The sequence below is a fragment of the Cyprinus carpio genome, unplaced genomic scaffold, assembly GCF_018340385.1.
Source record: "Cyprinus carpio isolate SPL01 unplaced genomic scaffold, ASM1834038v1 S000006493, whole genome shotgun sequence".
In the NCBI taxonomy this organism is placed as follows: Eukaryota; Metazoa; Chordata; class Actinopteri; order Cypriniformes; family Cyprinidae; genus Cyprinus; species Cyprinus carpio.
Window position 1 is genome coordinate 216,522 of NW_024879166.1, and position 24,281 is coordinate 240,802.

Consider the following 24,281-nt stretch of genomic DNA (forward strand, 5'->3'; position numbering starts at 1 on the left):
AATACATACATATTATCTTAAATGCTTTCTGAAGGATCACGTGACAGTGAAAGACTGGAGTATGAGCTCGAAAATTCAGCTTTTAATTATCACAGGAATGAATTTCATTTGTAATGTTATTAACAATAGTAAAAACGTGACTTTTACATCAGCAATAATATTTCATAATATTACATTTTTTTCCTGTAGTTTTTTTGATCGAATAAATTCGGGCCTTGATGAGCGAAAAACCTCTGAAAGACTCTTAAAAATCGTTTTTCTGATCCCAAACTGGTAGTGTACTCCTATATAAAAAATTATTCAAATGATAATCACGATAAACACCAAAATAAAGTTGTGTTTACATCATAATTGTGCACTGTGTTAATATTTTATTAGTATATTAAATACTACACACACATGTCATATTTAGACTGAAGAATATGTTTCTGTTTATAAATATTCTCGTATAACCATATAAATAAGGAATATAAATCTATAAATGATCCCAAACTGTAAATATTTTTCATCACTGATAAGTTTACGTTTGTGTAGATATATACATAATAAATACCCTGTACACACATGCCTATATTAGGTAACAAACGATGGTGATTAATACTTGATTAATCATTTGACCCCTAATATATAAATATGATATATATATTGTAAATATATAATCTATATTATATATTATATATATATATATATATAATGCGTCTAATAAGACAGTGCGTCAAAAGTTTGGAACATTACATTTTTAATGTTTTTGAAGAGAAGCTTCTCCTCGAGGCCGCATTTTAAAATCAAAAACGACAGAAAAAAGTAATCTCGTATATGTATTACAATTTAAAATAATTGTTTTAAATTGTATTATACTTTTTAATTACTGCTGGATGCAAAGCTGTAGGTTAGGATCATATCACATGATCCTATAGCCATCATTCTAATATGAGATTCATTAGCAAAGTTACAAACATCTGCTGCCCTGCATATTTTTTCAGAACATGAGATGACTAGGATACTGATAAAAAGTCAAAAAAAAGAAAATAACAAACGTAACGGAAGCTATTTTTTTAAATTAAATATTTGTAGATACAAAATGCACTAATGTTCATTAATTTGGGCGTCTTTTCTTTTTTTTTTAAATACAAGATACTTTTATTTCAGCAAGGATGTGGTTAAATTGATACAAAGTGATCGTAAAGACAATATATTATGAGATGAACTATCTACTTAGACGTTTTTTTTTCTTATTTTTAAGAAATCAGTGTCTTTTTAACCTGTTTATTCCACATAGATAGACAGAAACATGTTTTCCAACACATCATAAGAAATCAGACTATTTATAATGGCTAAATGATCCAATTGAGAGTCTGGATGTGACGCCGAAGGCCGGCTAATGAGGCTGAAAATTCGCGCTTTGCAATCACATTTTTGTTAATATATTTCAAAATTAGGAAAAAAAACTATTATTTTAATTTGTAATAATATTCACAATATTACTGTTTTCTGTATTTTTTGATCCGGATAGAGAGACACTTCATTTCAAAACCATTAAAAACGTAATGTTTCCAAACTTTGACGTGCTGTAATATCATCTATTAATCTGTATAATCTTGATGGCGCTATATAGATATATGAGTTATATATCCTATATATATATGATTTTTTGTTTTATAATTATTTTTTTTTTTTGCAGATAGTGCGCAAAAAATATGGTAAATATGAACCTCTGATCCATTACACTCTTTAATAATCCGTCTAATATCTGTCTAATATCTGTCACAAGATAAAATAGAAAGTTTCCTAAGCACAGCCCACTTGCCTAAGCCTCTGACGAGTGCTCATGATACGCCGACGCTACGTGACGTCATGTTATGATTGCGGAAGTGGTCCGGGAGGATTATTGCAACGTGAATTTGCTGCAAGATAAATTTCTCTTAGGAGCTGAATGAGTTATTTTATCTGAAAACAGTCAGTCCGCGATGACAGCTCTTAAATACGCCGGGATGGACGACACAGACAGTGAAGACGAGCTTCCTCCGGGCTGGGAGGAGAGATCCACTAAAGACGGATGGGTTTATTATGCCAAGTGAGTGTTTGACACACAACACACACACACACACACACACACACACCACACACACACACACCACACACACACAACACACACACACACACACACATGAAATAAACAGAACATTTACACTTTTCACTTGTGCTATCAGTGCAAGGAATGGGAGTGTATAGCAGCCCAAGAGTATTTCTGATGTGATTTATACAATGATTGACACATGCGTCATTAATAATCAAGTATCATAACTCATTACAGTCACGAGGAAATGAAGACTCAGTGGGGGCTTAGTGGGAGTGTGAAGAAGATGGGATGAATGATGGAGTTTTGTTGACTATTAATAATGTCTGAGGCGGTGGTGTTCATTATTCAATCACACTTATTGATATTGATCTCAGTATGATTGAGAAACATGAATGACGTGTGCAGAGCTTTGTTAAGAGATTACATATTTTGATAATAAGCAGGGATGAAGAATAAGAAAATAATGAAGTAAATTGCAGAATGTATTTTATTTGATGTGTTTTTTAGCCTTGCCGTATGGATGGGAGCAGGAGACCGATGATAAAGGCCAAATCTTCTATTCTGAGTGAGTTCAGTGAATATGTTGTTCTCATCATAATAACACTTTCTGGTCTATGATTGAAGGAAGTGTATTCTGCTGCAATGAATTACAATATATGATATATTATAGCTTCCCTTAAGTCATAACGTCAGCTTTTAGTATTTGTCTCCTAGCTACTTGGCTAATTAATAATTCATTTAAATGTAAAATAAATGTAATTTAAATTTAAAATAAAATGATTAATTTAATACATTTGACCAAAACAAAAATGTAGCAGATATGCACAATAAATATTTGCAACATTCTTCCTGTACACAAGCAGACACATGCAGAGATATTACAATGATAAACACTGTGATAAATGAATTAACCAACAAATAAAATAAATGGTTTTAAAACTTAGAAGATATAGTTTTATTTATTTTTATTTTTTTAGTTTTTATATGATACAATATTATATTGGATAGGATCATCAATAATGAGCTAAATGAGATTGTTAATAATATATGAATAGATGAATTCATTAATAATAAATATGCTGATCCAGTAGTCTGGGCCACACCTATTTAATAATAATAATAATAATAATAATAATACTAAATATAGCTGCAAGCAGCCACACAGGGACACATTTCAAGTGTTCCATGAGTTCAATAAGTTGCTATATATATATATATTGCTATATATATATAATATATATATATATATATATATATATATATATATATATATATACAGTACAGACAAAAAGTTTGGAAACATTACTATTTTTAATGTTTTTGAAAGAAAGTTTCTTCTGCGTCATCAAGCCTGCATTTATTTGATCAAAAATACAGAAAAAACTGTACATATTGTGATATATAATATTACAATTTTAAAAATTGTTTTTATAATCATTATACTTTAAATTATCATTTATTTCTGTGATGCCAAAGCTGAATTTTTAGGATCATTATCACATGATCCTTAGAAATCATTCTAATATGATGATTCATTATCAAAGTTGGAAACAGTTCTGCTGCTTAATTATTTTTTCAGAAACATGTGATACTTTTTAGGATACTTGATGAATAAAAGTAAAAGAAAAAAAAAGAAAGAAGCTATGTTTTTTTAAAATATAAATATTTTGTAATAACAATATACACTACTGGTCAGTAATTTGGGGTCAGTAATTTTTTGTTTTCTTTCTTTTTTTTAAATAAAATAATACTTTATTCAGCAAGGATGTGTTAAATTGATAAAAAGTGAGATAGTAAAGAAAATATATTATTAGAATTTATATTATTAGATTTTTTTTTTTGTTGTTGAATAAATGCAGTTCTTTTTAAGCTTTTATTCCATCAAATATATTAGACAGCAGAACTGTTTCCAACACTCATAATAAATCAGAATATTAGAATGATTTCTAAATGATCATGTGATAGACTGGATGTTACATGTGACACTGAAGGCTGGAGTAATGATGCTGAAAATTCAGCTTTGCATCACAGGAATAAATTATTTTTTTAAAGTATATTCAAATAGAAAAATATTATTTTAAGTTGTCATAATATATCACAATATTACTGTTTTTTCTGTATTTTTGATCAAATAAATGCAGGCTTGATGAGCAGAAGAGACTTCTTTCAAAAACATTAAAAATAGTAATGTTTCCAAACTTTTGGTCTGTACTGTATATAAATATATATATGTATATGTGCATGCCCCTCAGAAAGTCCCTGCGGGCGAGGTAGTACTTTTTCAAAGTTCCGGAACTTTCGGGGGCGGGACTTGGGTGCTGAGCATGCTGATTGGTTGAGTTCACGCAGCATTGTGATTTCAATCACCATTTATTCGGATAATTTAAAAAAAAAAATTACTGTTATCGTGTCATGAAATTTAGTTTTAAAAGTATTTCAGGCGAGAATGTAGTTGTTAAAAACTCAAATCTGCGTCAGGTCTCGTGTATCCGCCGAGAGCAGTCTCACCTCGGCTAGTCCTTCTGACATGTGCCGCTGGCTCTGATGTCTCTTTAGTGGTTAAGCGGCTCCAAAGATCATCTGAGTCAATTTTCGTAAGAATAGGACAAATTTTCAAGGAGGAGTAGCAAGAAAAGGTTCAAAAGTTATAACCATCTGAAAAGTGGATTTTTTATCTGGTGGTGGCGCTATAGAGTTGGTCCGAGGGACCCCAAATTTGGTCAGGTCACTATTTATGACAATCACTACAAGTGTGCCAAATTTCATCATTTTCCTACTTACGATTCATAGAGCAGTGGGGAGGAAGTCTGGTGGTGGCGCTATAACGGAAACAAACTAATAATAATAATAATAATAATAATAATAATAAAACTTTAATATAAGTTAAAATAGAAAACTGTATTCAGATTTATCACACCTTTGGAGTTATTGATGTTTAGTTTTGGTTTGGTGTGTCTGTTTTTTTTTTATTTTGTATTTTATATATTGTATATATGTGTGTGTGTGTGTGTGTGTGTGTGTTTTAATGTGTCTTATGGCTTCTGTGCTGTTCAGCTCTGCTGGTTAGTAATGTTTCTCTATTCTCTTCTTCCCATCAGCCACATCAACAAACGCACAACGTATTTTGACCCTCGGCAGGCCTTCACCATAGAGGACATGCAGGTGAAGCCCAAACGCTACGATGGGAACACCACGGCTCTGGAGGTCCTGCATGACTGTGACCTGTCTGATAAGGTGGTGGTGATCACCGGAGCAAACTCTGGCATCGGTGAGTCCCAGAACTCAATCACACCTGCTGCGTCTCCATTTGTGTTAATGACGTACAGTCAAGGCAGCGTGATAGCGCTTAGTAAGCAACTCACCTCTTTTTCACAGGCAAAGGGTTTTTTTAAACAAAGCGTGATCAGTTGGATTTCACTGCAGGAGCTGTATTGCAGTGTGTGTCCAGTAGGTGGCACTACAGGATTATATGTGTGTGTTCTCACTTAAACATCAGTCAACATTAGCATTTCAATGATTAGATGTTGATGTGTTAAAAATAAATATGAATCGAAATACTTTATAATTATTCAAAAAATGCTTTTGAAAGGCGATCTAGGCTCTTAATAAAGACACTTGGCATTACTGATCTTGTTTTGTGTTCCAGCATCTAAAGACAATTAATAATCCAATAAAGGTTCCTCACATCTTTCGAAATTCAGATTTTTATCCAAATTACATGCAACTCTTTTATTCAGTTAGGATGCATTAAATTGACAAAAAGTGACGTTAAAGACATTTATGTTTACAAAAGACAAGTAAATGCTGTTTTTAGCTTTCTGTTCTTATGAAATAGATCTGAAAATTCAACTTTGATCACAAATAAATTACATTTTACAATATATTCACATAGAAAACAGTTCATTTAAATGGTTATTTTAGTATTATTTATATACTTTTACTTTAAAAAAAAAATTATATATATTTATTAGTATTTATATATATATTTTTTACTGTTTTTGCTGTATTCTTGGTCAAATAAATGCAGCCTGTTTAAGCATAATAGACTAATTTCAAAAGCATGTAAAAATCAAACCGACCCCAAACTTTTGGAATCAGAGAAAAAGAGAAGTTAGACAAAGAAGAATATGACAAACTGATGAAGTAATGCAGTTTTAATTTAATTCCGAGTCGTTCATATTCACATTTTTGAGTATTGAGATTCATGCAATTTTAATCTGCTAATTAATATCATTTACTACTACTATTTAATATTTACTATTTAATCTCTAATCTACAACCGTAATGTTATTCAGTTATTAAATACTGTTATCAAAATACTTTTTTTTTTGACTGCATTACTAACATAAATCTTAACACATCTTGCTTAAAGTGTACGTAAAATATAAAAAAGCAATACACAATATTGAAATATATTACAAAATCATATAATTGATTATAATTAAATACTAGTCTATTATTACAAATGCTTAAATGCATCTTATGATGAATTATGACGGATTGTAGTGTCTCGTGCTTGAACAGTAGAGGGCAGGGGAGCTCTGCGTGTCGTTTGCAGGAATCCAGCCAAATTCAAGCATTCCTTCACACAATATCAAAATAATACGAAAGAGACAGACTGCTTTTATTATATCTCTGAAAAGAGTAGTACTACATAATAATCATTGTGTTGTATGACATATATTAGATCGTTTGGTCGATATATTACAGTTAGTACACATTTTAAATGTTAAACAGCAGGAGGTCACATTTGCAAGTATGAATTTATTAATATTCTATTATATATAATTAAAAAAAAAAAAATCATTTATTTTATTGAATTAGTTTTACATAATTGTAGTTATTTTAACCTAAACAGCCTCTTCTTGTTGATTTTCTGTGGATTATTTACTGCACACTATAGTTCTGTAAATTCATAAATACTATAGATTCATTCGCATATTTAACAGCATATCACTAAACAATAGTTATACCTGTAAGACACTTGTTCCATGTATTTGTTCTAATATCAATCATAATAATTAGATCATAAATAATCATTTAATAATTAAATAATTGTATTTATTGTAATAATTGTTTTGTCATTTACATTTAAAACAAACACTTTACTGTTTGAATAGCCGTGGCAGTAATATTTGTCTAATAAACAAACCCATTATATGGTAATTAGAGTAGGAGGTGTATTTATGCATTTATTAGAGTGACACTCGTCCTGGATTTCATTAGACTGTCCACACGGAAATAGCTCACAATCGTCTCCCTTACAGTTTAGGCTCAATGGAAAACAGTTCTCTCTCTCTCTCTCTCTCTGTCTCTCTGTCTCTCTCTCTCTCCGCTCTCTCTCTCCTCTCTCTCTCTCTCTCTCTCTCTCTCTAAAGTCTCTCTCTCTCTCTCTCTCTCCTCCTCTCTGTCTCTCTCTCTCTCTCTACTCTCTCCAGTCTCCTCTCTCTAAGTCTCTCTCTCCGCTCGCTCTCTCTCTCTCTCTCTCTCTCTCTCTCCTCTCTCTCTCTCTCTCTCTCTCCGGAGGGGTCCTCGTCTCTCTCTCTCTCTCTCTCTCTCTCTCGTTCGTTAGCGTGTTCTCCGGTTGTGGCGCGGTACACCTGCACCCGAGCATTGATCCTGCGGTGCGTGTTTGACCCCGGCTGATGCCTCCCATTCATTCCCATTAGCAACTTGGGCGCTTTCCTTAATTCTCCTCTATTGAACCAACTAAAAGTTATTTACCGTCTCAAGCGCCGTTCACTTCACTCAAGCATCCCGTCACAACACACCCGACAGCGTCTGACCTGAGACCCGTGCGCAGGCTTCGCCTCAAATCTGCTGTTTCCACGCACCAAACCACTGGATTTAGCAAGCTGTGCCACAAAATAGTAATGTTGAGTTATAACTATCGAGTACTGTATTTTATTTTATTTACTACTTTCTTTGTTTCTTCTTCTTTTTTTAAGTATTTAATTATTAACTGCATGTGTGTATATACAGTCAAACCAAAAATTATTCAGACACCAGATATATATATATTATTTTTTTTTTTTTACTAGTTCATTTATGTAAGTGAGTATTATATATTTTTTTACTAGTTCATTTATGTAAGTGAGTATCACAATATAAAGTAAATAACCAGTAAAAACAATTATTCAGACACTTTGACCAGACCATGTTTTGTTTAAGTGTTATCTGACATTATCAAGATGAATGTGAGTTATTTTATTACCAATGTGTGAAATGTTGAAGGTGTCTGAATAAATTTTGGGTTGATTTTGTGTGTGTGTGTGTGTGTGTGTATATATATATATATATATATATATATATATATACACACACCACACCACACACACATCATTTTTTTCATTATAAATATATAGTTAGGAAAAGAAAATGTTGTGAATTATATACACACACACCATTTTTTTCATTTTAAACTTAGTAGTTAGGAAAGAAAATTTTTGAATTGTGTAATTATTGTAAACGCTCTCTTTTTCTTAGAATATATATATAATAGTTATTGAATTATGTAATATATTGTAAAATATATATATATATATATTATCTATTTTATATACTATATATATATATATATAAATAAATATATATATAATGTATATTTAATATATATATAAATATTATAGATATTTACAATACACACACACCATTATTAATGATTAAATATTAGCCATTTAATACACACATATTATTAATTATGTGCCAATTTTTGAGGAAAATGCATGAATCACATTTTATTTATGTATTTTTTGTATAACAGCATTACTTACTGCATCACACTTTTTATATATTTTTCCTGCTTGGAAATCTGCATAAAAGTCTTGCAAGATTCACTGCCTAAGCATCGTACATAGACCTCCCACATTGTCCCAGGTTATGTATTTTTTGTTTCTCAATAAGAACCATTTTATTCTTCCTTGAAGCCACAAATAAATCATCAGTCATTTGTTTGGATCCACTTTTCTCCGTCCTGATGTACCTGGTGGGGCTGGAGTGGAGTCGGTGGTGTTCTCAGTTGAGCGTGTAGCGCGCGGTTATTTTTGTTGAGCAGGTGTAGCGGTGGAGTCGGCTGCTGGATGCCGGTCTGTGATGGTGATGGATGCTCTGTGGCGGTCACTGTGCTCTAACCTGCCTCTGTTTGTCTTTCTGAGTCACAGCGCCGCAGACGTGGATGCATGTGTACATTTATGGGCTTCTATATTTATTCTGTTCCTATTTTCAGTTCATGGGTTCTTATGGATGAGGCAGGTAAACCAGTGCGGTCACTGTTATTCACTGGAGGCAACACTTCTTTTGTGCTCTACCCCATAACACACTGAGAATAGTTTCAAGCTTGACAAAGAAAACATTTAAAGGTCTAGTGAGTATTTTTTACATTTAAGCTATTTCTCTGAGAAGTGTAAACGATGTGGCTTTGATGCGCTTTCAGAGCGTTGCTTTGTTTGTTTCAGATTTCTGACCAGCCAGACACAGCAACATTTTCTCATCCAATAGCACGAGTTTGGGGCGGTATTATCTTTTGTTTCTAGCCAATGGCAGATGGGGGGAGTGTTCAGGGAAACTGAACGTTTGAAGCTGAAGACACAGTTTCGCCTTTAAACCTAAAAGATCAAAACAAACATTCAAAACCCTGACTTTTTTTTTTTTAATGTGTGTTTAAAAAACTGATTAATGTCATCAATCATTGTTCATATATTGTTTAAATGTGTTCTTTTCTCACAATTTTAGTTAATATATTGTTTAAATGTTTTCTTTTCTCACAATTTTATCTTTTGTTGTACCCAGTGTTGTTATAGTTAACTAAAATTAAAGCGGTCATATAAAGTTGATAAAAAGAACATTATGTTGTGTATTTGGTGTAATGCAATGTGTTTATGCGGTTTAAGGTTCAAAAATACATTATTTTCCACATACTGTACATTATTGTTTCTCCTCAGTGTCCCGCCTTCTGAAAAGCGTCGATTGTTACAAACCTCACTGCTCTGAAAGCGAGGTGTGCTCTGATTGGCCAGTTATCCAGTGTGTTGTGATTGGCCGAAATCGTCAAGCGTGTGACGGGAATGTTACACCCCTCACATAGTGTGATGCCGTGTCCTGGTGCGACGAGACAAAACCAATAAAACCCATATAAACGAGGCCTTTGTTGCATCCAGTGGGCACATAATTACTGATTATAGTGACTTACTGTTTTTTTACGCGTTGCGTATTACGCTGCATAAACATGAAACCATGTCTGTATTTGTGATCGGAGAAACAACAAACAACAAGCGATACTCTACACTGCTCAAAACTCACGTTTGAATCATCATTGGCAAATCCTTTAAATATGAAAACATACTTACAGGCTGTGAGTCAGAACAGCCGACATGAAGGCTACTCTTTCAGGAAATAGTTCTCGTCCTCCATAAAATGCGCTGCACACATCTGAATATTTGGGTTGAACTGTTCTGGAACAGTGTTGTAAATACAACTTAACCACTGATTTCTAGTTGTGTTTGTGTTTGGAAGACCAAACAAAGTCTTTTCACTTTCACAACGAAACACACAGCGTCTCCACGACATGGCACATGTCCACATTCTTTCTTTGTGTGAACATTTGGGCGGTGTTATGCAAATCTTCCCACATACTGACGTAGAGATGTGGGGGTGTGTTTAAACGAAGCGTTTTAGGGGGGTGTGGTTGACTCTTAACTTTGATAAAGTATATCTCTTTGGATTTGAGACTTTAGTCTTTGTAACTGTACAGATCTTCTTTATACACCAAGAGCTTGTAACACTCCAAAGAGAAAGGAAAAATTGAATTCGCATCATATGACCTATTTAAAATGGAAAAATAAATAAATAAATAAAATATGATTCATCATTGAAATAAAGCACATTTTGTCCCCCTCTAAGAGCTTGCCGTGAAACTCATATCCTTGTTTTGTTTTACAGAAAGCTCAGTGTCAGAACAGGAAATGGAGTGCATAAGGTGGCACAGGGGATGAATAACAAGCCATACTGACGGGAAATCTTCGGTTTATGTGCCTTGATAAATGCCATGCCTGCTATGAATTTTCAGTTTAATTGAATTGTGATGGCTGTATGACTGTGTTTCTGTGACCCCTCACCTGGGTCGTGTCGCTGGGTCTCTCTCTCTCAGCTAAAGGTAGAAAGCGAAGTGGGTTTTCCTTCTTTAGATAAAGAGCGAAGTAGATGGTTTGCGGTTAACTGGTAGATCGAGGCAAATTTGTTCAGCATAACTGCAACTAAACTGATCCAGACTTCTATATTAAGCACCCTTGTGCATCAAATGAACAGCAAATCTGACTTGCATATTTTAACAGTAAATTATATATAGCCCCACCCTCTTTGGAATATCATTGGTCCAAAATCTTTGCGTAACTGAACATTTAGCATGAATTATATTCTGACTGGCTGCGATTGTGTCATGATGTGTGTAGCACTTTTGAATGAACCAAAGATAATATAAGAGGTTGTTTTATTTGATAATGAACAAATTAAGCACATTTACCAAATATTTAGAAAATGTAGTTTTTGTATGAAATATTATAATTTATTTGATTAAATATCTAACAATTGTAAATGTTCATATTTATAGGTTACATTGTTTGTACAATTTAGGACAAGAATTATATGTTTTGAAACTCCCACAATTACATAAGTACAAGAACAAGACAAAAACTTTAGGTTCTTCCTTTTTATTTTAGTTGCTCTTTAATCTTCTGTGTGCCTGTGGAGCCTGTTATTGATATTGAGTGTCAGAGGAAATAGAATCTGAGGCTTTTAATGTGCATTTCATGTCCTTTTTTGATGAATCTGTTTATCGGCTCTCTAATGAACACCAGGTATGGTTGGTTAGTCAAATTATTGAGCATTATTAACCTTGAATGAAATTCACAAAGCACGGGCACGGAAAAAACTGATGTAACATGCAAGAAAATTACAACTGGGGATAAAAGGTTCGATAATGATTACGATCTCAATACCGCCCGGGTGAGCGGCCAGAATGCATATATATGTTTAAGGCCTTTTACTGGCTTTTAAAGGAGGGAGGCTTTTTAAAATGGCCAGGAGGGCCTGAATGTGAACTCAAGAGGTTTATGGATCTCTTCGCTTTTACTATTTTTCCAAGAGCGGAGATATTAAAGTTGCATGACGACTCTGTGCTCTCTCTCTTTAACAATGGCACTGATGGAATTAACGGCGCTCCTGTTTGGATTCCTGGCTATTGGGGGCCGGGCCGGGAGGCTGGTGTGAGGGGTTGCCACGGAGACAGTGTGACCGTTGCAAACCTGCGGCACGATGAAAAATGACATTGGGATTTAGCCGAGGCCACTTGGGGGTCAAAGACGGGGTACGTGAAGGAAGGACGGCAAAGGGCAGCTGGGGGCAAAAGCAGCGGGGGTAATAGAACGGCGTGGGGCTGGTCAGGTGGAACTGTGCTCCTCAGACTGCTGTAATTACAGGCCATACATTTCACTTTGGGCCGTGACAACATCTCCCCCAATCCCAAATGAAGATGGGGGTTATTAATGGTGGAAATTAAGGCTCCCCGCACACTGACGGAAGCACCACACTCCCAATTTTAACACCAAAATATATGTTTCACCTCACCTGCTCCTTTAGATGTGTCATGACCATATATGGTCATTAGACCTGCCATTGGTCAGAAAACTAGTAGCCCTTGCCAAAACTCAAATCACACAGCAATGCTTTGATGGCACCTTAAAGTGTCTTCAAGAAGTGGTATTTGGAAATAACGTTAGATAAATTTGAATTTGGTAACCTACTTTAGCACCACTGTGCAATGTATTCACAAACATGTACGTTCCCTGCCAGGCCATGTCTTTCGCTGTTCTTTAATTCATTAGGATCTAGTGCAGGACTTGGTGCATGTGTTGCTGACATTTTGAGTTGTGGTGCTCATGTGGATGATTCAGATTCGAGTCCAGTCTGCAACATCTTCCAATTCCATTTCTCTGTCTCTATCTGCAGGCTGTGCCTTCTGGAGTAAGTATTAGTCAGCTGCATATTTCATTGAGGCAGCGACATTTTAAAAAAGTACACATTATATTGAAAATAAAGAATTGACAACAATTTATGCCTTACTTTTCTGAAATATGACAACAAATGTGATTTCTGGAGGGCACAGCCTTCAAAATGAGACATAGCTACTCTGTCCAACATTTTCTTGTCCCCTCGTTGAATAGCTGTTGCATCATCAAATGGAATAAAAAAAAAAAAACACTTTTGCTGAACAGTTCCCCCATCTGTCATTAGTGAGATAAACTGGTAGCCCTGCTTCAAACCTACAAATATGTTGAACCAGAAATCTATCAACCGAACAAAGCAATGCATTGATTGAACCGTAGTGTTTCTTTAAAAAGTGGTATTGGAAATAACATGAGCTGGATTCAAACTTGGCACACTTACTTTAGCAGCACTATACAATATATTTACACAAATGTGCACAAGGCTACGTTTCTCTGTGTTCTCTAATTCATTAAGATCTAGTACAGGACAGAGCAATAACGCAGTAGTTGGCACGTGTTCCCTTAATTTTGAGCTTTGGTCTCATGTGGATGATTAAGATTCACTTCTGGCCTGCAACATTTCACAATCCCACTTTCTCCCTCTTTTTTTCTCTTAACACAGCAATTTGATGTCTGCTTTATTAGTCAGATTTACAGTGAAAACAGAGTGAGCCATACAACAGCACTGCTTCTCTGATGAACAATTAACTACATTAACAAATGCACACTTTTTTGTTGTTATTATTATTATATAAAAAAACAGAATCTTTTATGTAATGATATTGTGATATTTATAAAGGCACTTATTGCATTGTTAAACTTGGAGATACTGTATTCTACATCTGGTATGTTACTAGACTCTAGTGCAGGACAGAGCAATGGTGCAGTGGTTGGCCAGTGTGTTCCTGAATTTTTGAGCTGTGGTGCTCATGTGGATGATTCAGGTTCGATTCTGGTCTGCAACATTTGCAAATCCCACTTTCTCCCTCTTTTTTTTCTTTTCATTGTAAATCTGTCTAGTAAAGCAGAAAAATCCATAAAACAACAATGAAGACCATAAGTCCGAGTGATGAAATAGAAAATCAACGAGAATCATGTGGGCAAATTAGAGTGTTAATCTGTCCACTCTTTGTGTTTATCTTGGATCATTGCTCCTATCTTGGAAAGTGCACATGTCTACTAGAGACCAGGATGTGACCTGCAGAAGAACTTAGCAAAACAATAAAACCATCAACTGACCCAGAGGTCACCTCTGGAACATCCCGTCTTCATGGCATCCACACAATGTGTTATGCTCCGAAGTGTGATCCTTAAGGTTAGAGGGTTCGTTCAGATCTCTGCCCCTCAGTTTGAGGAATAGAATGCTTGTCTAAGCAAACATCAGTGAAATTCAAAGGCAGTGATCATATATCTGACTGACAGCCATCTTTCAATGCAATGTCGTGCTAGTTTAGCTGGATTTCTCCCCCAAATCATGGTCTCTCTGCCTCTCTTTGATGAACAAGCAGAGTCATTACGTCCACATTAATGTCAAGCCCCTCTTATTTTCCATAAGTAATACATGGCGGGTCGCTGTTGTCATTAAACATGTTCTAATTTGTTCTCTATTACAAAAAACAACAGTGTTGATTAATTCACACTTCAAGCTGAACAACCGCCACGATTTTTACAAGGTGACTGCGAGTTGCTCTTTTGATCAACGCTAATGCAACACTTTTTCATTAATTCGGTGATGAAAGTGGAGTGCTTAATTGTCATATTATGGATTTTTTTAGTAAATCTGTATTTTGTTTGGTGGTAAGCTGGCAGGAAAAACATTTAAATTCTCACATTTCTTGTTTGTTTTTTGGTGTCTGTTTCTCGGGAAGGAAGCCCCTTGTGCAGATACACACGGCGTTCTCCATTACTCCTAATAAAGTGTCATAAAATTGAATTCCATGCTTGGTTTGTCAGAGAGGAGTTCTTATCCTACTCCAATTTTGAGTTTTAATGGGTAATACTCCTTAGCTCTCTCCTTACAATTAGGCCTCGTAGTTACCTTTTAATGAAAATCAGATTAAAACATAATCTAATTAAAGTTCATTTTAATCCACGCTATCGTCCCAACTGTCTGTGGCTCAGAATCACGCCAGCACACTGTCAAACTCGGTTAGTTTGCATAGAAGAGGAAGGCCAGACTATCAATCAAGGGTATTTACATATGTATGTGTGTTGGGGAAATCGTATGAAGTGCATTTCTGATGGAATTTCTTCTTTATTTTCCTGGGTGAATCTCAGGAACACATGCCCGGGTCACATTCCAATTCAAAATCAGAAGATTTTTTTATTTTTATTTTATTTTATTATTTTTTTATTTTTTTTATTTATTTATTTTATTGTATTTTATTCCATTTTATTTATTTGAATTTTATTTTATTTTATTTTAATTTTATTTTATTTTATTTATTTTATTTTAGTTATTTTTTTATTATTTTATTTTATTTATTTTATTTTATTTTATTTTATTTTATTTGAGCACATTTTCCATGATGAAAACCTAAAGCCTATTTTTAGTGCATTAATATTTTTTTTACAATTTTGAGCACATTTTCACCTCAGCTTCCATATTTTTGTTCTTTTGAGAATTTTTAAAAATGTATTTATTTATTCCCAATTCTTGTTATATTGCCATGAGGGTAATGTAATATCTTTCCTATATCACAGTATTACTATCATTCTATGATTAATAAATTAATTAATTCATTCATTACATTTATTTATTTATTTATGAAGAGTAACATTTGCAGTTACTTTGAGTTGCTTTGTCTCAAAGTTAATTTCTCTGCTCTTACATAAATGAACAAATAAATAATTAATAAAATGCATGCACACACACAAACACACACACATGCATTAAAACAAAACCGCGTTAATTAAAGAAATTAGACATAATGTGTTGATGTTTTAATGCTTCACAATATGTAACTGCAAAATTATTTTTTAATCTATTATAAAAGCATGCAAATCAAATTTATCAAGACAAAGCAACTCACAGTAAAGAATTTGCTGACGCAATTTCCTATGCTTATTCTTAATAAATGAATCACATAACTACTAATATTTACTGTAATGCATGACAATTATTGAATGTAATATTTTTTCTTTATCACAGTAAATTTCACTATAGTTCTGATTTATTTATTTCTATAGAAGCACACGTCAAATTTAACAAATAGAATGTTGAAGCTTTTTTATACCTACTCTTCATAAATGTTTATAGATCTGTAGAAATATTTACTTTAATACATGGGGAAAAATATGTATGTATGTCATAATAGGAAAAAAAAATCAGGTCCTAATAATGGTCCTAAAAATAGGCTTTGTTGTCTTTATGCAAAACATGATTTCTTATTTATGTATTTATTTTAACATTTGGAGTGAAATATGAGCCTGAGTGAGTGAACTTCAGGTGAAAAAGTGAAGCGAAAAAAAACTCTGACATGCATGCAAGCGTCACTCACAATCAGTGACAGCTGTCAACTTTCAGATCCACTGATATCCGTAATTCCCAGCATTGGAGAGGGCTCTCTGACGGAGTCATGCTCTCTGTTTGAGCCGTGTTCCTGTCAAGTCTTTTCTGAGCCATGACAGTGTAATATGTTTTACAAGCAGAATGGCCAAGGGTTATTTCACAGTCAGAGAGAGCAGGCAGGCCAGCCAGTAAAGCGTCGCTGCACGGAAAACAGCCATGCGGCGACGCAGCACATTTAGTCCACCTGCTGGCTGCTGCCACACTTAGACGAACATTTGAGCTCCCAAGTGTCAAGGGAAAAGTGCAAAGGCCAATTTATTTCTGTCTTTGTGTCTGGTTTACATTAATAGGAGATTACGACAAAAGTATCTTGCAAAGACAGAATATATCTGTTAGCATTTTCAGACAGTTTGCTGTAATTAAACTCCGGTTTTAATGAGCAGATGCGGTCAGCAGAAAGACAAACACGCATCTGAGGATTATGGGTTAAAAAAAAGCCACAAAGCTGAAATGTCCTGCCAACAGGACAGCAGTTTCCTTCACCCTGGTGTTGTGGGACACTGCAAATTTAGAGGTTTGACCTTTGTGTCCTTCGTATGATGGCAAAATAGACCTTTCGCCCCATCTAAAATTCTCTCTGATTTTTTAAAACTTGATTATTAATGTCGGACCTGCAAACTTGAGCCATTGTTTTGAACTTGAGGCTTTTTCTTGCACTATCTATTCTAAGACACGTGTACCTTTATGACTGGTGCCCACTCCGGCTAATAAAGTGCTGATGCCAGCTTAAAAGAAACTTTAAACACACTTGGTGTAATCAAAGGCACAATGCAAAACGGCAGGTCAGCAAAACCAGCCAAAACAATACCCCAAGTTCCCCCTAAATATAACCTTTTTCGGTGAAGCGAATGTTTTGTGTTTCTGCCTTCCCATACCTCGTATATTTAGATCATTGTTTCTACCTTTCGGGTTTGACTGACCCATTTAAGGTGGTGATTTTGAAAATTAATTTGAGAAACTGATGTGAGGCAACCATCAGAGCAATTTCTAAATGAGGCCAAAATATCTCGGAACACTATATCTCTTGAAATATCTCTCCATGATGGAGCTGTCTCACATTAGCTTTGAGGTGCTTTAAGATCATCGGTTTTGCAAGGAAGTTGATATTTTATAGACTTTAGCCCCCCTTTAGTGATCAGTGTTTTTTCCTCTCTGTTTTCCAGTATAAGCTAAAAAAAAAAAGCTTGTGAAGACATGTTTTCAGAGTATATATTTATTTACCCCTATATTTTTTTCATTTAAAATAATAGATCTAAGTATTTGGTGAGTGATATTTCAAGAGAGAAGAATGAATAATTTGCTAATGAGGTAAAAAAACCCCAAACTTAATTCAAGGTACAGTATATTTTTTGAGAATAAGTCATAATCCTACATGGTTTTGCTTATCAAGTAAATTAATTTTATAATGGATATTTTGTTTTCTTTCATAGAGGTGCCTCAAGGTGTTGTCCTGGGTCTGTTTTATTTCATTATCATTACTGAAGCTATTGGAGTTTCTGTGCTTTAATTTGATTATTTTTATGACTTGAAAAAATGGACTTCATTGAGTATCTTGTATAAGAGCCTTTGGCTTTATATCTGATGGAGAATTTTTCCAAGATATAGGTCCCATCCTCCATTTGCTTGGATTCAGCTGCCACAAATAACTGCAAGAGCAGTACGAAGTTATCAAGCGACGTATCTCAATCATTTTATTTCTCTTTTCCACAATCCCTTTTCTACCTACCCATACCCTATCTGCAGGTTTTGAGACTGCCCGATCTTTCGCTCTTCATGGTGCTCATGTGATCTTAGCGTGCCGAAACCAAAGTCGTGCCATGAAAGCAGTGAGTCTGATCACGGAAGAATGGGTGAGTAAGAACACACACACACACACACTGACATCATCCCGTGTGACCTTTACATTTCATAAATCATGTTTTGTGTAGCTGGCATCTCTGCCTTCTCATGAGTCACATAGTTAGGTACAGCTTTAAGTCATTAGCACTCTTCCGAAACCTAGTGAGCTGCCTCACTGTCTGCATCTTACAAAGTCAGCTGCCTTCTGAAATGTTATTCATAGTTAGCAACTGTTTGCATTCCACACGACAATAAGCACTGCTCACAAATAGCACACTTAAGACTAGACTAACAATAAATTCTGATATTAGCATGTTACTTTAACGCTGTAATACTGTAACCATTGAGTAATTTAATTTGATTCAATTATTTTATGTGTAGTTTCAGTTGAGTGCAGTTACATTTTTACTTTTCTTGTTTTAGTCATATTTAGCCATTTGTTGGTTAAAATTCCAGCATATTTGTAGCTAAGTGATAAATTATTTTGTTTAATGATGCAAACTGATTGTTTTGATGGTTTAGATGATGCAAACTTCATAAGGCCTGTTCACAACAAAGATGATAACGATAATGATAACTATAAAGTTTTAATAATCATTCTAATTCTATGAGAATAGGGAAGTCTACACCACAACTATATCAATAACCAAACAGAAGATCAGAACATTTGGTGAGGCTTATGCTTAAAACAAAATAATAATTTGCTAATGAGAAAGCTAAACTTAATTCAAGATATATTTTCTTAGTAAAAATCATATCTTAAAGATTTTGCTTTCACGTGAATGATTTTTTTAAAGAATGTTTATTTTTTTTATTTTTTTTATACTGGAAAAAAAGAAATGCAGAATTATAAAATTATTTTTCACAGTGTAAAAAATACAATTTTGTTTTGTATTGTAATTTTGTTCTCTGTCTGTCTTGGGTCTGGTTTCATTTCAATATCATTACTAAAGCTATTGGAGTATATTTGGTCTATTTTTGTCATTTTAATCACTTGAAAAGGAACTTGATTGAGTAGTAAAACGATGACGTTTTTAATAATCTTAACAATCTTATGAGAATATGGAAGTCCACACTACAGCTCTAATGATAACAACACAGATGAACGATATCGTTGGAGTGACTCTTAGAACATTTATTTTTTTTTTTCCCAGCTAATGAAAAAATAAATAAATATAAATAAAACTAATCAGAATCCACCCAAATTTAAAGTGGCACATGACAAAAACTTGGTGTGGGTGCTAATATAGTTATAATTATAGTCTTCTATATAGTTCTTGATCTTAGTGTGAATGGGTCTTATCATGAGCGCCCCATTTGTTAATGCTGCAATAACCTAAGAACACATGTTCAGTAGAATTGCATTGGGCAAACATCTGTTTTTTTCTAAAATATGTTTCTGGCCATAATTGTCTGCTCTTTTATATCTAGAACCTCTGCAAATCATCCTTAATTTAGCTTAAAAAAAAATGCTGCTCTTGTCAGAAATCAAACTTAAAATCTCTAGAACGTGTCCTAAACATCCTATAGCTTTCAACTCCTCTTTTAATTTCTCACTTTTACAGTCTAATTTCTTATTAATATTCATCTCGTCTTGAAGTTGCGTGGCAGGGTTTTTGCCCGTGGCTCTGTTGCTCGCAGCCCGAGCCGAGACGATCTCTCTGATAGCCTCCATTATTAGCAGGAGGGGGGGCGCGAGGGCCGTCTGATAATTAACTTTGATTATTGCACTAATATTGTGGTGCTCTTGACACTCCCCCAGATTTATGAGTGTGAGAAAATAAACAAATGAAATGTAGGTGCTGGAGCAGAAAGAATAAGCTATTACGAGGTGCCGTAATTACGCCATCCTGAGACTTGGAATTAGTTGATTAATTACAGGATGCCAATGGATTCAGGGGAATCTAAAGTGTTTTTAAAGCAGTGGCGATATCTAATTGAACAAAGCCCCCTCTAGACGGCAGATAATTCCTCAGCCCCGACAGCTTCAAATCACGGCGTGTTTTAATAAATGTAGCAGCTCCGCTCTGAGGCATTTTACAAGCGCACCGCAATCCGCCAGCGGAGAACCAGTACGGAGACATCTACAGTAATCCGATTTAATATCAGAGTTATTAAAGAACATTTAAATATTAAGGCAAATTACCTGGAAAAAAAGCCGGACGATCTGATTAATGTTTACTGACACCTTGCTGGGATTTTTAATTTTTCATTCTCTAACAATTATTACAAAACATTCGAATTTAATCCTCCAAATATGAGCCCTCACGACTCTTGTAAGAAATGAGGAAAGTAATACCAGAAGATGGCTTGATCAAGTTAAGATTTTCATATTCTGATTAAAAAAATATTGAATTTGATTTGACTCCTAAATCGCAGGTGCTGCGGGATGAGTAATGAAACGTATGATATCGGAATAAATCTCATCGACGGGAAATGCATACTTACACCTCGGGAATGATATTAATAGATCCGGGGAAGGACAGGACAAGGAAATTAATCGTTAAAATGATGAATGTACTCTCCGTGTCTTCCCACGCTCTCACGCCGAGGTTATTTTGATAAAGATGTATGTTTTTGGACTCGACAGAATGGAAGGGTCATCGCATCTACTTCTGAGGTCACTTGGAATGCCGTACAGGCTTGGGGAGGAGCAAGGGAAGAATTAGTGAAGAGAATTAGTGTTGAAACTCATAGGATCAAGTGTTGAGTGTTGAGGTATAGGTCAAAAATGCTGCAGCGGCTGAAGGATCAAAATTTGGCTTCCAGAAAATTATTTTAGATAAATCGGTTTAACATGTTAAGAGGTGTTTAATTTAGTTGTTTGAATCTTGTAATTCACTCTTTTATTCTCTTCATTAAATAACTTATAAAGTAATTTGAAAAAGCTTGTTTGAGAAGTAAAACTTCACAAACAGCTGGAGTGAAATCACTGCACGCTCTCTCTCTCTTTCTCTTTAAAAATCACCACCATTGAATTTGCGTCTGTCTGTAAGCTAGCTGCACAGGTGACACAGGAATTGTCACTTGCACAATTGAGGCAGTGTCACACCGTCACTAAAGTTTATAAATTTGCATTACTGTTTAAATTCTTGATTTTCCCTTGTTTAACCATTCGCTCTCCTGGAGACCGTGCGCTCATGCACACATATTATTAAAGTCCCTACAGTGTTTCACAGTCAACACATCTGTCTTTTTGGCTGGAGGTTTTAAAGTGAAAGAGCACTTTTAGATAAACATGGCAAAAATGATGGCACATCGTGGAGGAGGAAAAAACTAAGTTCTTTATGAACGGCAGGATTGCTTGTAATAAGATATAAAAAAAGAAAAGCGGTAGAGCTGACTATTTTCTGTCAATGGTAAGTTTGTGATAATGTAAGAAAAGTAGTTTAAATGTTTTGCCACTTGCTTGAGCAAATTAATATATAAAACTAGAAGTAAATGCAAAAGTAAAAGTATTGAATAATGTGTTGCTTATATTTATTGTGTTTAAACAGTTTTTTTTAAAGATTGTATTATTGTACTTTGTAAAAAAAAAAAAAAAAATATGCAATGATGAAAAAGCATTTTCAGTGATAAATGTTTGGATTTGGAAATCAAAGTAATGGATAAATGTTGCGTTTGTGGCTTTGTGGTAAACAGCCAAGGATCGGTAGCAGACTCACAAGAGTCACCTCAGGGGAATTCCCCATTTTAAAAAATGAAATTCAGGCCCTGAATAAATTTCTAAAAATCCTAATTTGGAGTATCAATATATATATATATATAGTTATAAATGATAAAAAGAAGCCTTTAAAAAGATCGGTATCGGTGATGGGTATCGGCAGATACTGCTTTCTGTGATCGGTGATCGCCCTCAAAAATCTGTCGGAGCACCCCTAGTATGTGGCATCCCTGGGAGTTGAAACCCATGAATCTTTTGCGCTGCTAACGCAATCCCTCTACCACTGAGGTCACAGGAACAAATATATATCATTTATATTTGCACTTCTTCGTTTAAACACCTACTACTGCTACTAAGTAAATGGCAAAAAATTTGTGTAACGTCCTTTGATACAATTTAATTCGTTTTTATTTTTTTATTTAAATATTTTTTTGATTAAATTTTTAATTGATTTATTGCTAGTAAAGGGGAAAAATCATAAAAAAGAGAGATGACACTCATTGCACTGTATGTAATTCTTTACTAATAGTAGTCGTGATTATAATAATACTAATAATATGTATCTATGTTTAGTGATATCACATGTATGTGTGTATATATATATATATATATTATATAAGACATGTTTGTTTAATATAATATGTAAAAATAATATGTAATATAATTTGTAATGTTATGTTATAAAATATAATTAAATTAATAATATATAATTATAATATTTTTAATATATATTTAATTACATTTTAATTATATTTAAATGTAATTTATTGATTAAAAATAAAAAAAAATCCAAAAATTGATTTTATGAAATGACACTGAATGCACTTACGTCAATCTTTGCACTTCATTACTAATTGTAGTATTATTATTATTAATACTAATAATAATAATAATAATAATATACTAATAATGAAAATAATAAAAAATAATTAATGTGTATTTTCCACAACTTAAGTTCTGTATATGTTTAGTGACTATTTAAAAAAAAAAAAAAAAAAACTTGTATGTCATCTCTCTCTCTCGCTCTCTACCCTCTCTCTCTCTCTCCATCTATCTATGGAGACAGAAGGGAGAACAACAAAATATTTGTTTAATATTAGTTAATTGTATTTTAATGTAAGGGGGGAAAACAATTAAACAATCCAGAAAATCAGGAGACATTGATTGTACTGACACTCTGCACATATCTAGTCCTTGTTTTTTGCATTTTTTTTTTTTTTTTTTACTATTTCTGCAAGTGTTGTGACATTGGCCCCTTGTGATTGCGCAGCTCCATCTGCTGATGTCATTTCCTGCCTGAAACATTGCTGATTGTCCTAAGAGAAACAATGGTTTATTATATAGAGGAGGTCAGGCTGCTATGCACATCTCTGTTCACTGTTGAACAAGCTTACTAATCACTCCGTAAATGCCTTCATCTTCCCATTTTCAGTATTCACAGCAGCAAACGTGCAGAAAAGCGTGGAGTCACGCTGAATCAGCATTCTGCTCCTCGCACGCGCTTCTCCTCGTTTGCTTTAACCCCTCGGGCCGGGAACCCATCCATCATCCGCTCCCAGATCCTCAGGGCTTATCCGTGGGACAGAGGTGTCCAGGGTCATCCAAGCATCATTTGAAGGTCAAACCAAAGTTGTGAGGGCAGGGGGTAAGTGCAGGGCCACTGTTTTTCAGGGTCACGGTTTCAGGTTTCTTCACCTCTCATTGTGGTGTGCTGTTGATAAAGACACATTTGTCAACTAAACTCGGAGCTGTAAATCTCAGATGAGCTGGTGCAGTTTCATGCAGCAGTTCGAGTTCCAGATTTCTTAGCACTGCAGACATTTAAGGAAGGCTGAATATTTGTGTTATGAATGTATTTACAATAAGAAGCACACTGTGGTGTTTATGGGGTTGAGCGGGGTGGAGGTTTATAGCTTGCATTTGTTGGGCCACAGTAAAAGGCAGACAGGAATTTAAACAGCAGATGTGCAGCAGAGCAAATAAAAAACAGCCCTGCTGGCTATCGTACAGTTCTGTCAACTTAGTGCGCGCTTTTTCATTCATTCACTGATCAGACGGTGTCTTCTGAATTTCAGAGTATGTAAAAAC

At 34.4% G+C, this 24,281-nt stretch overlaps 2 protein-coding genes across 2 annotated transcripts in view; both read left to right on the plus strand.

Moving 5' to 3' along the window:
• LOC109083683 (E3 ubiquitin-protein ligase RFWD3-like) overlaps positions 1-24,281 on the plus strand; it is a 512,102-nt gene that overhangs the window by 183,890 nt on the left and 303,931 nt on the right. The window lies entirely within an intron of this gene.
• LOC122143724 (WW domain-containing oxidoreductase-like) lies at positions 1,853-23,829 on the plus strand. The gene is made up of 6 exons (XM_042754324.1): positions 1,853-2,074; positions 2,315-2,346; positions 2,588-2,645; positions 5,179-5,348; positions 18,434-18,540; positions 23,626-23,829. The coding sequence occupies exons 1-6, from the start codon at positions 1,968-1,970 to the stop codon at positions 23,827-23,829; spliced, it is 678 nt and encodes a 225-aa protein (XP_042610258.1). The 5' UTR covers positions 1,853-1,967.

Coding starts and splice junctions, on each gene's coding strand:
- LOC122143724 (XM_042754324.1), top strand. CDS start 1,968: ATGACAGCTCTTAAATACGCCGGGATGGACGACACAGACAGTGAAGAC. Junction 2,075..2,314: donor GGATGGGTTTATTATGCCAA/GTGAGTGTTTGA, acceptor AACTCATTACAG/TCACGAGGAAATGAAGACTC. Junction 2,646..5,178: donor GGCCAAATCTTCTATTCTGA/GTGAGTTCAGTG, acceptor TCTTCCCATCAG/CCACATCAACAAACGCACAA.